At 37.4% G+C, this 16,644-nt stretch overlaps 1 protein-coding gene across 1 annotated transcript; it reads left to right on the plus strand.

Annotated features, from left to right (window-relative positions):
• The first annotated feature begins 285 nt into the window (after nt 1-285).
• On the plus strand, nt 286-4,343 carry LOC145639041 (polyadenylate-binding protein RBP47-like). The gene is made up of 6 exons (XM_081690145.1): nt 286-961; nt 2,003-2,468; nt 3,285-3,352; nt 3,446-3,576; nt 3,669-3,765; nt 3,885-4,343. Exons 1-6 carry the CDS (start codon nt 443-445, stop codon nt 4,044-4,046), a joined length of 1,443 nt encoding a protein of 480 aa, XP_081546271.1. The 5' UTR covers nt 286-442; the 3' UTR covers nt 4,047-4,343.
• The last annotated feature ends 12,301 nt before the right edge of the window (nt 4,344-16,644 follow it).

Consider the following 16,644-nt stretch of genomic DNA (forward strand, 5'->3'; position numbering starts at 1 on the left):
AAATTGACAACATGGGTGTTTCTCTCTCTATCTCAAAAAGTCTCTAATTCTGCTAACTAAGTGCTAGCTGCTCTCTTTCAACGCTCCACACCGTACAATTGACGGCACAGATCAGTCTGCAGCCAAATCCAATCCAACGGCTACGACAGTGACCGCGTTTTTTACAGAGTGAGGGCAAATCCAATTCCCCATATTTTTATTTATTTTTATTTACAATTTATTTTAACAAAACTAAAAAAAAAAAAAAAAAAAAAAAACACAAAAACAAAACTCATCTCTATCTATCTAAATAAACCCATCTTCCCCTTACCCCCAGCAGCCTCCTTTCTTCAAAACCCTTTTTTTTCTTTTTCTCTCTCCTCTTTCTCCTCCTCCTAATTTCATATAATTTGAGAAAATTCATATCATATTACAAAACCAAAGATTGATTGGAAGTAGGACGATGCAGCAATCCAGTGTTAACAACAACAGCGGTGGCGGCGGCGGTGCCGGTGGAGGTAACGGTGGTAATTCTTCATCTGATCAAAACAACAACAGCGGAACGAACCCGAAGTCAGGAGCAGTGGCTACACCCCCACCAGCAGGTGCTGTATGGATGCAATACCCGGCTGCGGCTATGGTAATGCAACATCAGATGATGGCGGCTCCGCAGCATTACCCACCGCCGCCACACTATATGGCGGCGTATCATCCGCATCATGCGGCTTATATGCAGCCGCCACCACCACCGCATCACCATCACCACCACCAAAGAAATAACCATCATAATAATAACAATAATAACAGTAACAATAATAGTCATAGTAATACTGGAAATAATAATAGTAATAGTAATGGCAGTAATAATAATAATAATAATAATGATGGGTCAAGTGGTGAGAATAAGACTATCTGGGTTGGTGATTTGCACCATTGGATGGATGAGATTTATTTGAGCAGCTGTTTTGCTTCTGCTGGCGAGGTCTTCTTTCTTCTTCTTCTTTGTTTTTTTTTATTTTATTTTAATTTGTAGATTTCTTTATTTTTTGATGCTTTTTATTGTATTTTGTGACGTTAAATGTTGATTGAGATGTGTTTCTATAATGTGTTTATATATATTTATTTATTTGTGTTTAAAGAATTTATTGTATTGGGGATTTTATGTTATATTTTGTTAAAGTAATAAATTTTTTGTGGGTTTTAATTGTTGTTTATGTTTATTGGATTGATTTAGATCTTGAGTTTTTCTAGTTAATATGTAGTTTAAGTTTAGCAAGTCAGATATTTGTGGAAAATAAGGATGTATATAGAATATTTATTATGTGTGAAAAGTAAAGCAATTACCTTGGAAGGATTTCTTACCATTTTCAGTAATATATAGCTAGCTTTGGATGTATCAATGAATAAGTAAGATTTTAATTGAATTAAGGAATCAAGGAATTTGTTTCTTTAGCGAATGAGATATGATACTATGAAAGAAAGCTATTGCTTTCAAAAGCAATGGTTCGATTTTAGGCACAATGAACTTGAGAAACTAGGTAGGTTGTGTGAACTATAGCTTGATTTTGTTATGCTATCTATGTGTAAATTGCGTTAGAGCTTTCATATAATTTTATGAAGTAGTGGTTGTGGTATAGTGCTAAAAAAATATTAATATCAGATTAATCAGATGTGATTTTGTTTCTGTTAAGACTTTCTTTTAAATCAGCTGGTTCTTATTGTTCATATAATTCTGTTCTGAATTTCATGTGTTGTGTTTCTGGAATATAAATGCATATATCTGTTGCTTTTTATCACTTTAAAGGTTCTTGGGAATCTGAAATATCTTTGTTGGTGTTGTTTCAAAGGAATCATGAGTTTGAGATGTATTTTGATGCAATTTGATGATTGTTTAGCTGCTATTCAAGGATTCAAGGTCCATGAATATGTACAGGATTAGGTGCTTTAGGTCGTAAATATATGTTACCATATATTGGAAAATTGAACACGCTTTTTACTAAATTTGGTTTGATTGTTGATGCAGATAGCATCTGTTAAGGTTATCCGCAACAAGCAGACTGGTGCATCAGAAGGATACGGTTTTGTTGAATTCTTTACTCATGCTATTGCCGATAAGGTTCTACAGAGTTACACTGGACACATGATGCCTAACGCAGAGCAGCCTTTCCGCCTGAACTGGGCAACTTTTAGCATGGGTGATAAGCGTACAGACAATGGTTCGGACCTTTCTATCTTTGTGGGAGACTTGGCTGCAGATGTGACTGATACTATGTTGCATGAATTATTTGCAACTAAATACCCCTCTGTTAAGGCTGCAAAAGTTGTCATCGATGCCAATACTGGTCGGTCTAAAGGCTATGGTTTTGTGAGATTTGGGGATGACAGCGAAAGGACTCAAGCTATGACTGACATGAATGGTGTCTATTGTTCAACCAGGCCAATGCGGATTGGCCCTGCAACTCCTCGAAAATCTCTTGGATATCAACAAGGTAATTGCATTGGCTTTTGGTCGAGTTTCTTCGAATAGCAACATCTATGCCTAAATACTAGTCTTAAAGGGAATATCATTTTTCAATTATTTCTAGTAATCATTGCATAGGTACCCACAAAATTAGAGAGCAATCCAAGCAAGTTCTGCATTAAATTTGGCAGCTCCATCTATTAGCAACTACTAAAAAATCAAACCTTGACAAAAGTCGTGCTTCTATTCCAATTGGAAACAATATCAAGCTTTCTTCAAAGTTATTCTTTTTATGAGTTAAACTTGACTGTGCTCTAATTTTTTATATATCTTCTGTAGTCTTATTCGATTTTTATTTGAAGCTTTAGAATTTTCCTTCTTATGCTAACCTTTATAATGATAAGGTAAAACATGCCTTTTGTGCATAATAATTGAATAAGTGGCTTCAGTTCCTTACCACTAGTTTGTAAGTTTAATTTGTTCGGTAGAAATGTTATCATGAAAGACCAATTTGCAACTACATACTGCTCAGAGAGATTATCTTTGCAGACATACACACCATAATTAAATAAGGCTCCATTTTTTCAGTCCATTGAAGTTGTGTATGTGTCTATGATATGTGTGCAGCATGATGCTGTCATTCTCAAGTGTATATATATTGCATATCATGATTTGTTGACCATGATTGGTTATGACTTAAGATGAAGAAAAGTTTAACAAAGAATCAGGAGGGGGGATTAATTAAGATCTGGCTTTTCTAAATAATCTATTTCCTCAGAAGTTATAGATGCTTGACATTAATGAACTCTTATGTCTGTGTTTTCAAATAATCTTTTGCTGCTAGGTGGATACGGATCAAGTAACAATTCTGGACAAGGTTCTCAATCTGAAGGAGATTCGTCAAACACAACTGTAATAGACTTTCTAGAGTAATTTATTACAGTTAGGAGATGAATTTGTTTTGTTTTGTCTTTCAATTATGAATCTATCTTTTAATTACTGCAGATTTTTGTTGGAGGGCTTGATCCTAGTGTCACAGATGAGGATCTTAGGCAACCTTTCTCCCAATATGGAGAGATAGTTTCTGTTAAAATTCCAGTAGGGAAAGGATGCGGATTTGTGCAATTTGCAAACAGGTAAGGCGTAGACAATGCTCTGAAATAAAATTTGATGATCTGAACTATCGGTAGATTGCTTACATTATAACTGTCGATTGTATCACCTGCAGAGGTCATGCTGAAGAGGCTTTGAATAAGCTGAACGGGTCAGTTATAGGAAAGCAAACTGTCCGTCTTTCATGGGGCCGCAACCCTGCAAACAAACAGGTATATTTTCTCTCCTGTCTCTGTTTGTTTCTTGTTTAGATTTCAGGTTTTTGTAATTCTATTTTCTGCCTTGAACTGTGATTCTATGCTAAATCACACTTCACTTATATGGATGGCAGTCAAGAGGTGATTATGGAAATCAGTGGAACGGAGGCTACTACGGAGGACACATATATGATGGTGGTTACGGATACTTACCACACCCTCATGACCCAAGCATGTATGCAGCAGCAGCTTATGGAGCCTACCCCGTGTACGGCAATCAGCAACAAGTAAGCTGATGACAAAGACACGAAAAGAAGAAGTAGCGCGCATGAGGAGAAGCCTCAAGATTATCGATAAGCGATACGTATCGCACTACCTAGGCATATTGTTTCATTCTTTGTAGTGTGAGCCTGTTGTGTAGAAATATTTATGAACCCCTCCCCCTCCTAATGTGGAGTGGAACTGAATTTTGATAACTCCCAAGGTAGTTTTTCTTACTAAGTTGCTTTTTTCCTATTATATTAGACATTCATTGAGGACAAGTTAAGAATGATATGGGGAACTTGCTCCTTAGAATATATGATGCTTGCATATCTTTATATGTTTGCTGGCTACTATACTGCTGGTCTGCTGCGATCGATTTCGGATATATTTTAGACATTCATTCAGCAGGAAAATTGCTGTTGCAAATTTGCAATAATGTTAGTGTTTGCATTCTTTGGTGATGATGCATAGATTTCAGCTGTGTTTTTGTTGGGGAAAAAAGATGAAATTTTTGTGGTCTGACTGATTTATGAACGATAGAAAAATTGTAATGTCAAGAATATTTGTTCTATAGCCTAAATATGTTTGTAGTACAAATAGGAATCTTTGAGAAATTTCCACGCCTAAAAGGGTAATGGTGACATCATATAGTATATTTTTGTATATAAAGAATCTATTTTAACAAGATATCTGACTCTTTCCTATAATAACAACCTGCTACTATTAAGGGAAATTTCTTACTTTTTGTTTTGATTAGCAAATACTATGTAACTGTATATGTAATTGTGAATGTTGTTAAGATTCTATTGATGCTGAAAGGAAATTCATCAAATCTGGCCCCTAAAAGAAAAAAAGACAAATTGTAAAAGCCCATCTAACGTTTACTAAACTATCAAAATTATCGAACGAACCAAATATGGAATGTGGCTCCTCCTTTTGATCTTCTCTACCTTTTTAGCATATTTCCTCACAATTTCATTAATTCAAAATAATCATTCTTTACAATAAATACACATATTTTTTCCTAACTTTTATAGATAGTAATTTTATCCCATCCTTAATCTCCATTTTTATTTCATATCAGAACAATTTATTGAAACATTGTGTAGGACTACCTTTCGACCCTACGGTTTCAATGTCAACAAATGACTCGATTTTGAACCCGCATGACTCCATTTTGATGGTCAATCTATGAACCTTACGACAGAGAAATTGTTCTATCAACTAAATCCGCATAGTGGGATTACATTACATACTTGTAAAGCTTGATAAATTAACCTTTAATTAAATAAGGAAATTTTGTAAATTACCACCCAAAAAAAGTATTAATTTCTAAATAACCACCCGTTAAAAATTTTATTTTAAATTATCACCCACTAAATTAATTTTTTGTGCAGATTACCACCCTTTTTAAAATTCTAGTGGAATTTAGATGTGTGGGGCCCTCCTAACGGCTAGTTATTGCTTCCCAAATGAATTCCCTCCGATTTTTTCCTATATAACATATCTCCTACCCTAATTTGCGATTTATACCAAATTCTCCCCAAATTCCACAAAATTCACCCCAAGCATATCATCTTGTAATTGCAGAAGCGTCCTCAAGAAACTTCATAGGTGAATTCGCATCAGGTAAAGTCTTACATTCTTTAAATTTGGGTGCGTATTGTACTTAAATTGGGGAAAACTGGTTGATTAGTTGATTAGGGTTGATTTTCTTCACGAAGAAGGGTTCTTATTGTAATTTAATTGGGGGAAATTGAGTGTTTAGTTAATTAGGGTTCATGTACAATACTCAATTTTTGTATTCTGTCATTGAATTGCTGCTAATTTTGGGAAAATTGTAGTTGCAATTACTTTCAATTCGCAATCAAGTTTCAAGCAAAACCCCAATTAGATAGGAGTACCTTTATTTGTGAACTAAAACTAATTTAGGGTTTTAATCAGCAATTTAGGATCCTAATTTGAAGAGTGGGTGAGAAATTATGGAGATAGGTGGATTTGCAGAGAGAATTGAATGAGAGAGTTGAGAGAGGAGTAGTCTTCAATAGCTTACAATAGTGAAATCGACAAAAAAAGAAAAAAAATTAGGAGGGAAGTAACGACTGTGGGCCCCCACACATCTGTATTCCACCGGAATTTAAAAAAAGGTGGTAATCTGCGCAAAAAATTAATTTAGTGGGTGGTAATATAAAATAAAATTTTTAACGGGTGGTTATTTAGAAATTGATACTTTTTTTAGGTGGTAATTTACAAAATTTCCATTAAATAATGAGAATTAAAACCACTTTTTAATAATCAATACTCCCTTCGTATTTTATTACTTGCTCACTTTCCTTTGTTTTATATATTATTTTCTCAATTTCCTTTTTTTGGTAACTTTAAACAATATTTTATTATTTTCTTCCCCACTAGTAGTCCCCTTACATCTTATTTTAATATTTCCTATGTTTCTTTTTAGTTGACACGTGTCTTTAGTCACATTTGCTAATGCACAAATTTAATCATTAATATCTTTAATTACCGAAAAGAAAAAATTATAAAAATTTGATATTTTGAAAATATATATCGTGACGAATCTAACAAGACCCCACATGACTATATTTTTTCATTACGTGTAAAATCACAATACACGGTTAAAGGGAAGTGTGTGAACAGTGTTAAAGTCAAAACGTGTCAATTAAAAAAAACGGAGGTAGTATATATCTCCCCACTTATACTCACTTTTTTTTTTTTTTTTTTTTTTACAGATTTTTTTTATTTTATTTTTCAACCAACCCTACTTCCAAGTAAAACTCCGCACATGGAGAAATGGAGCAAGTAGTAAAATACGGAGGGACTAATTAGTCTTTTCAAAGTCAAATCTCTTTTATTTAATTCAACATGTCTTCAAATCATTACCTTGGATATTAAACATGATATATAATCGATTCTGTTTAGGAAAATTTAAGAAGAATAATCCAACCTTTCGTCAGTTCTCCCAAAATAATCCTACCTTTCAATTAACCATGAATAATCCCACCTTTACTACTTATTCTTCCATACCACCCCCAGCAGGTCACCATACCCCTTATGACCGGTTGCCAAGCCATGTGGCACTCTCATATTGGTTAAAATTTAATTTTTTAATTTATCTTTTAATTTTAATACTTAAAATAAAAATAAAAATAAAATTCCTTCTTCACCCTCACCCCTTCCTACTCCAATTTCTCTCCTCCCCTTTCATGGCCACCTTCAAGCTCAGCCACCACTGTAACTTTTTATTACCGCCATTAACCACCATCTTGCCATCTACCACACTCTACTTCCTCCACCTAGACAGAAAAAACACCACCCCACAACCATCGTGGTATTAGACTATTAGCGGCTATGGTAATCAACCATTCTAGCAGCAGCTCCGGCGGCAATTGCCTCTCCTCACCCACCGCTGAAATCTATCCACATCCACCAGAAAACCCTTAATTAACCTTCAATTAAAAAATCAGATTGTGAGGGTGGAGTTTGGGGTTCGAGGTGGTGGGTTTGTTAAGAGAGAGAAATGGATATAAGGTGGTGCTGGGGTTAATTGTGGCCATGGATGGCTTGGGGTTTGTAGTGGTGGTGGTAAGGTGGTTCGTAGTAGGGTGAGTGGGTGGGTAGTAGTTCAATTCGTGGTGGGTGGTGTAGGGGTTTAGGTGACGGTGGATTGAGGTCTTGAGGGTGGAGCTTAGTGGTGGTGGTTGTGGATCATGGTGAGGTGAAGTGGTAATGGTGAGTTGAAATGTTGAAGGAGGATGAAAGTATGAAACAGGACGGGGAGGAAGGAGAAAGATTGGTTTATTTTATTTTATTTTATTTATTTATTTATAATTTTCTGTTAATTAAATAAAAATAATAACAAAAATAAAAAGGAAAAATAAATAATACCGGTTGTATAGGTCACAGGTAAAATAGGATTGGCAAGGGAGAATAAGTAGTAAAGGTGGGATTATTCTAGGTTAATTGAAAGGTTGGATTATTTTGGGAGAACCGAAGAAAGGTTGGATTATTCTTGTTAAATTTTCCTTCTGTTTATGGTATTTTTACCCCTTTCTTATAGACAAATGAGAGGCTGACAAGTGGTCCAATTATAAGCCGACATGTGACATCCTACTCTGCTAAAAAGGAAAATATGAGCATTACATGTGGCCTAGAGATATCAGAAAATGAAGGGCTTAATGCTCATTAAAGGAAACATGTCTAACATGAAGCAAACCCTAATACACATGTCAACTACGTATAGGGCAACGAATCTTCCTAGGTTATAAAACTTTAGGAGCATGATCTCTGTAACCCCCCCCCCCCAAATCTCACTATATGAAAATATTAGTATAATACGTATAATTATACTATATAGATAGACTAAGGAGTATTACTGCCGCGTGATTACGCAAGGCTACTAAAAAAATACTTAACTCAATAACAAAACTTGCAGTGGAAAACTCAACTTTCTTTTATTAATGCTAATAAAAATAGTAACATTATTGTTATGAGTAGGGGTGTGCAAAAAGGACCGAGACCGGAAACTGGACCGGATTATTGGATTCCGGGTTAGTCTTCGATCCTCACAAATTAGCGATTCCAGGTTTTCGGTCCGGTCCGGGTAAAAAACAGAATGGACTGAAAAATGTATTTTTTAATTATTTTTTGCGCCAAAATTTAAAATTTATGTTTAAATTTCTAAAAAAATTTATGTACAAAACTTGTAATTTATAAAATCTAGTTGCAAAATAGGAAAGCACACAAACAAAAGCAAGGCGTTAAAAAATGATGTGTATATGAAGATATTAAAATGCAAAAAAAAAAAGAAAATAATATGATCGGTCCATTTTGATCCAAAACCGGACCGGACCGAAATAAATAGGTCTAGATCAGAACCCAAAATGGTTGATTACGGTCTGATCCCCGATCTTCAAAAATAGGCAATTTCTGGTTCCGGTCCCGGTCCGATTTTGAACCGGTGCACAACCCAAGTTATGAGTACTCAAAATAAAGACAAAACCAACATTCCTAAACTAGGTGAAGTAAATCCCGGGACTTCCATATGCTCATTCATGACTCTACCTGAAAATAGTCTACACTGCTTACTATTATGGTAAACAGGACGAACCAAAACAAATAGGAAATACAGATTAGCAAAATATGCAAAGTATGATAAGTGCAAGATAAGTAAACTCAATTTATTTGCAAACATGCTTTTAAAACCAATTTCAATAATTAATCCAATAAATTCCAAACTCATGATTCAGAACCAATCTCAAAGATTCTCAAAACGATTCTAATAACTCAATAATAATGATTAATAAAATTAAGGGTGAAAGTTCGATTTATGGTTTGGATTATAGCCAAAACCAAATCCAATCCAAATTAATTTGGTTTCAGAATTCTCAATTCGAATCCAAACTGAATAAGATTCAATTCAATCCAAACCAAATTAATTTGGTTTTTCAAATTAGAATCCAATCCAAAACGAAGTTTGTTCCCTTCTTTTGCAACATTCAAACTCGAAACCTGAACTTCACCTAGAAAATTCCTACGATTAACAACTCATCCTTTTCTTGTTAACTACATTCTGTATGAGAGAGTAAGATATTGAGAAAAGAGAATTGAGAATTAGGGTTTTCCTTTTTTAGTTTATATATGAAAGGGGAAAGTGGTTGGATACTTTGAAAAAGAAAATTGGGCTTAAAGTAATGAGTCAAAATTTGGTATCTGGTTTGGGTGTTTTTTAGTCCATTGAGAGTGTTACGTCACCAAGACTGATCCAGCGCGCTTTGTACCTACAAAACACGGAGACTCCGGTTGGCAGGAGCTCCGCATCCGACTATCAAGTTAGTATTGGTCTTAAAAGATTAAAAGGTGCGAAAAAGGTAAAAGTGAGATCTTCTCGGATTCCGAGATCAGGTGTTTTCTCTAATGTGAGAGAATGTAGGGTTGTTGTAATAAATGAATTGTGCTCCCGAAATGGGAGGAAATCTCCCTATTTACAGGGTCATTGGGAAAAGTGCCCTTCATTAGGTCAGGATGACCTAATGAACTGTGCCGCTCTATGGCGTTCTTGGGAATTGGGCCCTGTAGGCCGCCATTCTATTTGTCATCTAAGGTTGACACGTGTTAGCTGGTGAGTGTCCCATGTTGGACCTGCCCAGGGTTGACATGTGTCCCTCTTTATTGGTCCACGTGGCACCTGTGACAGATGTCACTTGCTGATTAGCTAATGGTTATTACTGTTTTACTTTGAAGGAAATAACGGGAGTAACCCCGTATTAACCATCTATAAATAGCAAGTTACCCCCTTTCTTCTCTCTCATCTGACTTCTTAAACAATCTAGAGAGAGAAAAATAAAGTGTTTTCTAGAGAGAGATGTTCTACCCTCGCTTGTAGCTGATTTCCAGAAAACTTTCCGTCTGCAGTTTCGTGGACACAACCGGTCACCGCTAGGGATGGCAACGGGTCGGATTTGGACCGGGTCTGGAAGGACCCGGATCCAGATCCGTTTTTGTATCTAGGATCAAGATCCGACCCGGATCCGTCGGGTCTTGAAAATGAAGACCCGGATCCAGATCCGACGGGTCCAACGGATCCGGGTCCAGATCCGGGTCCAAAACGGGTCCAATACATTTTGCCTAATTTGTTTACAATAAATGTAATGTTTGGGTAAAAAAATCCATTACAAACTTCCTTCGGGGGTTATTAAGTTAGTTCAACCTATATTAAAGTTATACAACTAATCTAAAAACACAAAGTAACAAACTTATAAACTTATATTTTGAAATAAAATTATAAACGAAGTACTATGTTACAAATAAGCTAGTGAAAATACAACGATGATGTATCCGATATGAGAATCCAAAATTCATCTCTCAAAAGGGCTAATTTTTATCACTAATAACATTATCAACATTTTTAATAAAGAAAACACACAATTTTAGTTTTTTTTTTATAGGAAAAATAAAAAAACGAGTAAACAGATCTGGATCCGGGTCTAGGGCTAGACCCGGATCCAGATCCTTTTTTTCAGCAGGACCCAGATCCGACCCGGATCCGTCGGGTCCAAAATTTGAAGACCCAGATCCGTGAAAAACAGATCTGGATCCACAGATCCGGGTCGGGTCCGGATCCACTGCCATCCCTAGTCACCGCTTGAGAAGTTTTTCAAGATTTCTACAAAGGTAACTGTTTCTCCCCTCTTTAGCTCTTTCAAGCTTTTACCGTTTGTATTTTTATACTTTTTTCAATAAATGGATTCACCATCAACATACACGGCACAGCCTAGGACAGTAGTCAGCTGGTCTCCTAGTACGGCTGGGTCTAGGTTCGGGGGTGCCGTATCTGGATGTATGGACCTGCTTTGCACATCTTTGAATCCCACCATCTATATGTCTGTACATGTCACAATGGCGTGGGTTAAACAGACGGCTACAAAGCCAAATATAAGGAGGTGCACAATGGAAGTGCCTGCAAATGAGGTAATCCCAAATGAGGAGTACCAAGAATCGGATGAACAAGCAGGGTTTTCTCCGCGTGCCCTTACCACTCCAAGTGATGGGATCTTGGAAGAGTCATACAGCGAAGGATATGCCTCTACTCATGGTCCCAATAACGAGTTAGACGGCGAAGAGGCCGGTGAAAGGTCCGGCTCAGAGGCTTCCAGCTCAGATCAGGAAGATATCTCCTTTGAGTACCAGTAGACAGCCAAAGGGATGTCCATAATGAACCCCACCCAGGCAGGTCTGTACCTTAAGGACATTGCTACTTTGTAGAGTAGCTTCAAGGCCTTCCAAGACAAACATCCAATAGGGGACGACTAGGACATAGTGGTACCGCTCGAGGAGGTGATGGTTGCCTGGGATGATGACATAGAGCATGCTGATAACTACATTGGTTGCTACGAGGCGACTTTCAAAGCCGGTCTCCTCTTCTCCCTCCACCGAATAAAGACGGTCTTAAGGGGGTATGAGCTAGGCGTCTAGCAGCTTACTCCTAACTCATTGGTTAATATTTTATGTTACATTGCCGCCTACGAGTTTCATAACATGACGCCTAGCTTTGAGGCGTTTTCTCATATGCATTATATGAGCTGTGCCCCAGGCGGTTGGGGAGTGTGGTATACTCTAACCACACTCCCGGAGTACATGATGACGCTGGATAAGGCGTCCAAATAGAGCAATTGGAAAGAAAAGTTTTACTTGGTTTCTTCTCCAAAAATGCGTCATAACCGCTTCCTCCGCCGGTATAATAAGCACCCGGCTCTGGTAGGAAGAAATTGCGCCCGCCCGTATCTCCCTGAGAAGGCTTGGGATGAAGTAATGGGGCCAGTGTGTTTACAACGACCACAATGCCGCTTGACGATAGGAGCGAAATAATCGTACCCAAGTTCTGGGTGCCCCATCCAAAGTGGCTTAAAGATGAGGCGGTTCTCTCCGCCTGTGGTCTATGTACCATTTTTGAGAGAAGTACGTAACCCCTCAACCGGATTTTTATTTGTTTGCTTCACATTACTTGACTCCTTATTTGTCTAACCGGTTGACTTCCTTTTTTTACAAGAGTTGCATTGGAAATGGTTGATCCTAACAAAATGCCTGTCAAACCTGCTGCCTAGGTCTGAAAGGAGCTTTTAGAGCAGAAGAGGGCCCAAGCGGCCCAAAAGGATGGGGTAAGCTTTGCTTGACCTATTAGCTTGTAAAATTTCTTTTTATTGAAATAATCTTTTCCGGTTGTCCTATCTCAGAGTGGGAGCAAGCTAAGGTTAGTTGTTTCCCGGTCGATTAGCAAGATGCTCAAACAGAATCGGCCGGATGACCTTAAGAAGACCCCTGCCAAGGCAACAAGGACTCAAACAACCCAGACGACATCATCTGTGCCGCATGGGCAGGAAAGACCAACAACCGGGAGTAAGGGCCCATCTGCGTTGAAGGCTCTCAGAGAGAGTGCTGAGATCTGTAATAAAGAACCGGGCGTCTTTGAGATGTCGAAGGGTGGCATGCCACCCGGTGATGCATCTGGTTCTACAACGGCTGTGGGCACTGGATACCCTCTGTCTATAGCCCAAGGTATGAATATTCTAGAACTCCCATGGCCGTTTGACTACTTAGTGCGAGTAAAATCCCAGACTTCCCAATCTGAAGATTCGCCAAGCAGCCGACACAATATCGGTGCCGCCTCGTAGACACCTAAAAATGTCTCCCCAAAACCAAACCCGATGATGAACAACCTTTCACCGCCATTATTGGTCAGGTTGAGTATTTAATCTTTGGAGTTCTTAAATCCATGTTTCCATTCAATTCATTTCATAAACCAATCCATTTCCTAGCTCATTTCCCTAAACCATAACTTGTTTTCCTCTTTTTGTGTCCACATCACAAAACCAAGAAAACTGATTTTGTAGCCTAATAATTTTGATAAAATTATTATTTTTTTGGATAGGCCTTGAAATAATCTTTCCAAACATATATCATAAGCCGAATTTCGATTTAAAACGAAGAAGAAATGAGCATAATACTAAACTCAGCCCAAAACCGACACCTTTCTACTAAAACGGCCATATCTTAAAATCTACAAATTATTTTGACCTGATTTTAATTGGTTTGAATAGTAGACTTGATAATATTTCCAAGGATCTATTATATGCCTTATTCCGAGTTACAGATCAAAAGTTATCATGGTTTTAAAAACGCGTAAAAAACTGGAATTACCGCTCACAGTGTAAAAACACTGCGTCACGGAAAAAAATGACGTGGCACAGTGCCTGTTGTCGTGACACGTTATTTCTCATCGTGTCACGGTGCTTGTTTTTTGTATTTTCCGCGTTTTCTCGCGCACTTATGAATCTGGATGCGATTTGGGCATACTGTACACCGCGACACGACATTGTGTATCGTGCCACGGTGGACAGTATCGTGTCCTAGTGGACAGTACCATGTCACGGTGACTAGGGGTGATAATGAGACTGAGCTATTCGTGAGCTATTCGAGCTCGTTTCGGTCAAAACTCGGTTCGACGAGTTCGAGATCGGCTCGGAACTTTAACGAGCCGAGCCGAGCCGAGCATGTCAAAACTCGGCTCGAAAAGCTCGTTAGGCTCGATTATAATATATATATAAAATATTAATTTTAAAAATGTAAATTAATTACTTTTTTTAATATGAAATAATAATTTATTAAATGCTACATCCAAAGTTTTAATATTCATTTTATTAATTAAAAAAAAAAAAACTTTGGAGTTTTAGTGGACTTTAGTGGTTTACAGAATTGCAGGCTTTACAACCCAATTGTTTCTTTGTAACCCCCAATTGTTTCTTTTAACCCTAAGTATCTAACTAAAGCTCCATTTTCACGCATAAGCTCCATTTTCACGCATAGCCGTCAAATACTCAATACAAGCACAACTTCAAGCATAGCCATCAAAGTATCAAACACTTAATTTAATCATGACCACCGTCGATCAGTGTTCCACCATCGATCTAGCCGTCAAATACTCAACATATGCATAAGAAAGCACAACTTCACGCAAAGCCGTCAAACACTTAATTAACTCACGACCATCGTTGATCAGTGTTCCTTCCTCCCTCGATCAGAGCTCCACCATCGATATATTCTCAAACGTTGTCAAATCAATTTCAAGCAGCCTTTAACTATGGAAATCTAAAATAAGCTCGAGCAAAGCATAAAACAGCTAAAAAAAATACAAGCTCGAGCCAAGCCGAACTTGCATTTGGAGTCTCGAGCTCGAGCCGAGCCTAAGTTTCCAAAGCACGTCGAGCTTCGAGCTCGAGCCGAGCCTCCTCTTTGAGAAACGAGCTCGAGCCAAGCCTACCACTGTTCGGGCTCGGCTCGAAGGTTTAGCACCCCTAACGATGACCAGTACCGTGCCACGGTGCCCATCCCGTGACATGGGATTACTTCGTGTTTTCTCTGCGTAATTCCTAAACGCGTTTTATCTTATGTAGCTTGTTTTTAGTCCCACGTCACACCAAATTGTCCCGCGTCACACTATTTTTCCTCATGTCACGGGACTTCTTGCCGTGTCGTGGCTTAAATCTACTGTGTCACGGTGCCCCAAAACTAGGGTATTTATCTTTTTTAGGGTTCCGTGTGATCCCCTACTCATTTCCTCTATAAATACCCCCTCCTTTATGCAGTTTGGGGCACCAAATCATTCTCTCTTCCTCTCTTTTACACCAAAAATTATTCTCCTCTCTCACTCATACTCTAAGCCCTAAACCTATATATATTCCTAATTACACCCTTCTCCCCTTAAGCACTCTAAGGAGTCCATACTTGACCCGTGGTTCCGTCCTTAAACCAAGGTGTGAAAGGTACAAATAACTGAGGGTTTGGACCAAATCAACTCTACATTATTTAATTTAATTTTCATTTGATTTTTTTATTGATGTTACTGACAATTTATTCATGATATAACAATTTGAAGGAACGCGCGGAATGTGAGTAATTAATTAATTTAATTACTTATTTTTATTCTTGTTGCTAGTATCATGATAAGGTTTATGATGATTTGATTTAACTAACAATTTATTGTTAAATTGCTTCCAATATTAATGTTTATTCTATTATTATTATTTATGATCACCATATTGCATGTTTAAAGGGAATATGTAATTGAAAATCACGCCTAATAAGATAATTTGGACAACCGATTTAGGTTCCTTTCTAATCTTGTTCTTAATTGAAGTGATCATAAATTTTAGAATTATGTGTTGCATTAATATTCAACCAATTTAGCATAATACTCCCTCCATTTTTAAATACTTGCTCCATTTCTATTTTTTGCACTATTCATTTATCCTACTTTGACTAATGTTTGTGATTTATACATAAGAAAAAATATAGTCTTGTGGGTACTTGTTGGAATCATCTCAATGAATAGATTATTAATTTTCAATTGTTAGAATTTATACTTATTGATGATTAAAGATATTACTGATCAAAGATTAGCATCGACATGCGTGTCCAAGAAAAATGGAGCAAGTATTTTAAAACGGAGGGAGTAATAGATTGGAGAAAATTGAATATTTTATTTGCATGCCTTTGAGATCGCATGAATCACTTTTCACTATAAGAATCGAGTAGAGGCTAATACAGGTGAATGTGAATCCATGACTTACTTTGTACCATCATCCCCGATCCTCCTTTTGTGGTTCCGAACCATATGGAGTTAGTAATCTCATGGATTATGAATGGGGTGTAACCTTCACGGGTCAATCGTTGTTGCCTATCGTTGTCCCTTTATTCTTGGTTGCCTTTTATGATCCGTGAACGGTTTACAAGTTCCTTAAAAACTTGTTGGCGGCTCCCTAATTTCCTTGTCCCTAATTGTATAATGTCAATTCCCACTTCCTATGAGTGCCAAGCATATTCACAACATGCTTAACGTAGGCGCACTTCGAACGACGCCTACACGCCTACGCTGCTTCCTCACAAAATCCATCTTCTGGTGCAGATTTATCCCAGAATTGGCCAGACATACAACATTATCCTTATTTGTTGAAGGCTTTAACTTGGTCTGCTTGGGGATGGATTTGAGCTCCCAACCAAGTTTTGAGCTGAGGTGTTTTAAACTGAGGCCATTGTCAAAAACCATATACATAGGTACCC

Source organism: Chenopodium album, chromosome 7 (genome assembly GCF_948465745.1).
Source record: "Chenopodium album chromosome 7, dcCheAlbu1.1, whole genome shotgun sequence".
In the NCBI taxonomy this organism is placed as follows: Eukaryota; Viridiplantae; Streptophyta; class Magnoliopsida; order Caryophyllales; family Amaranthaceae; genus Chenopodium; species Chenopodium album.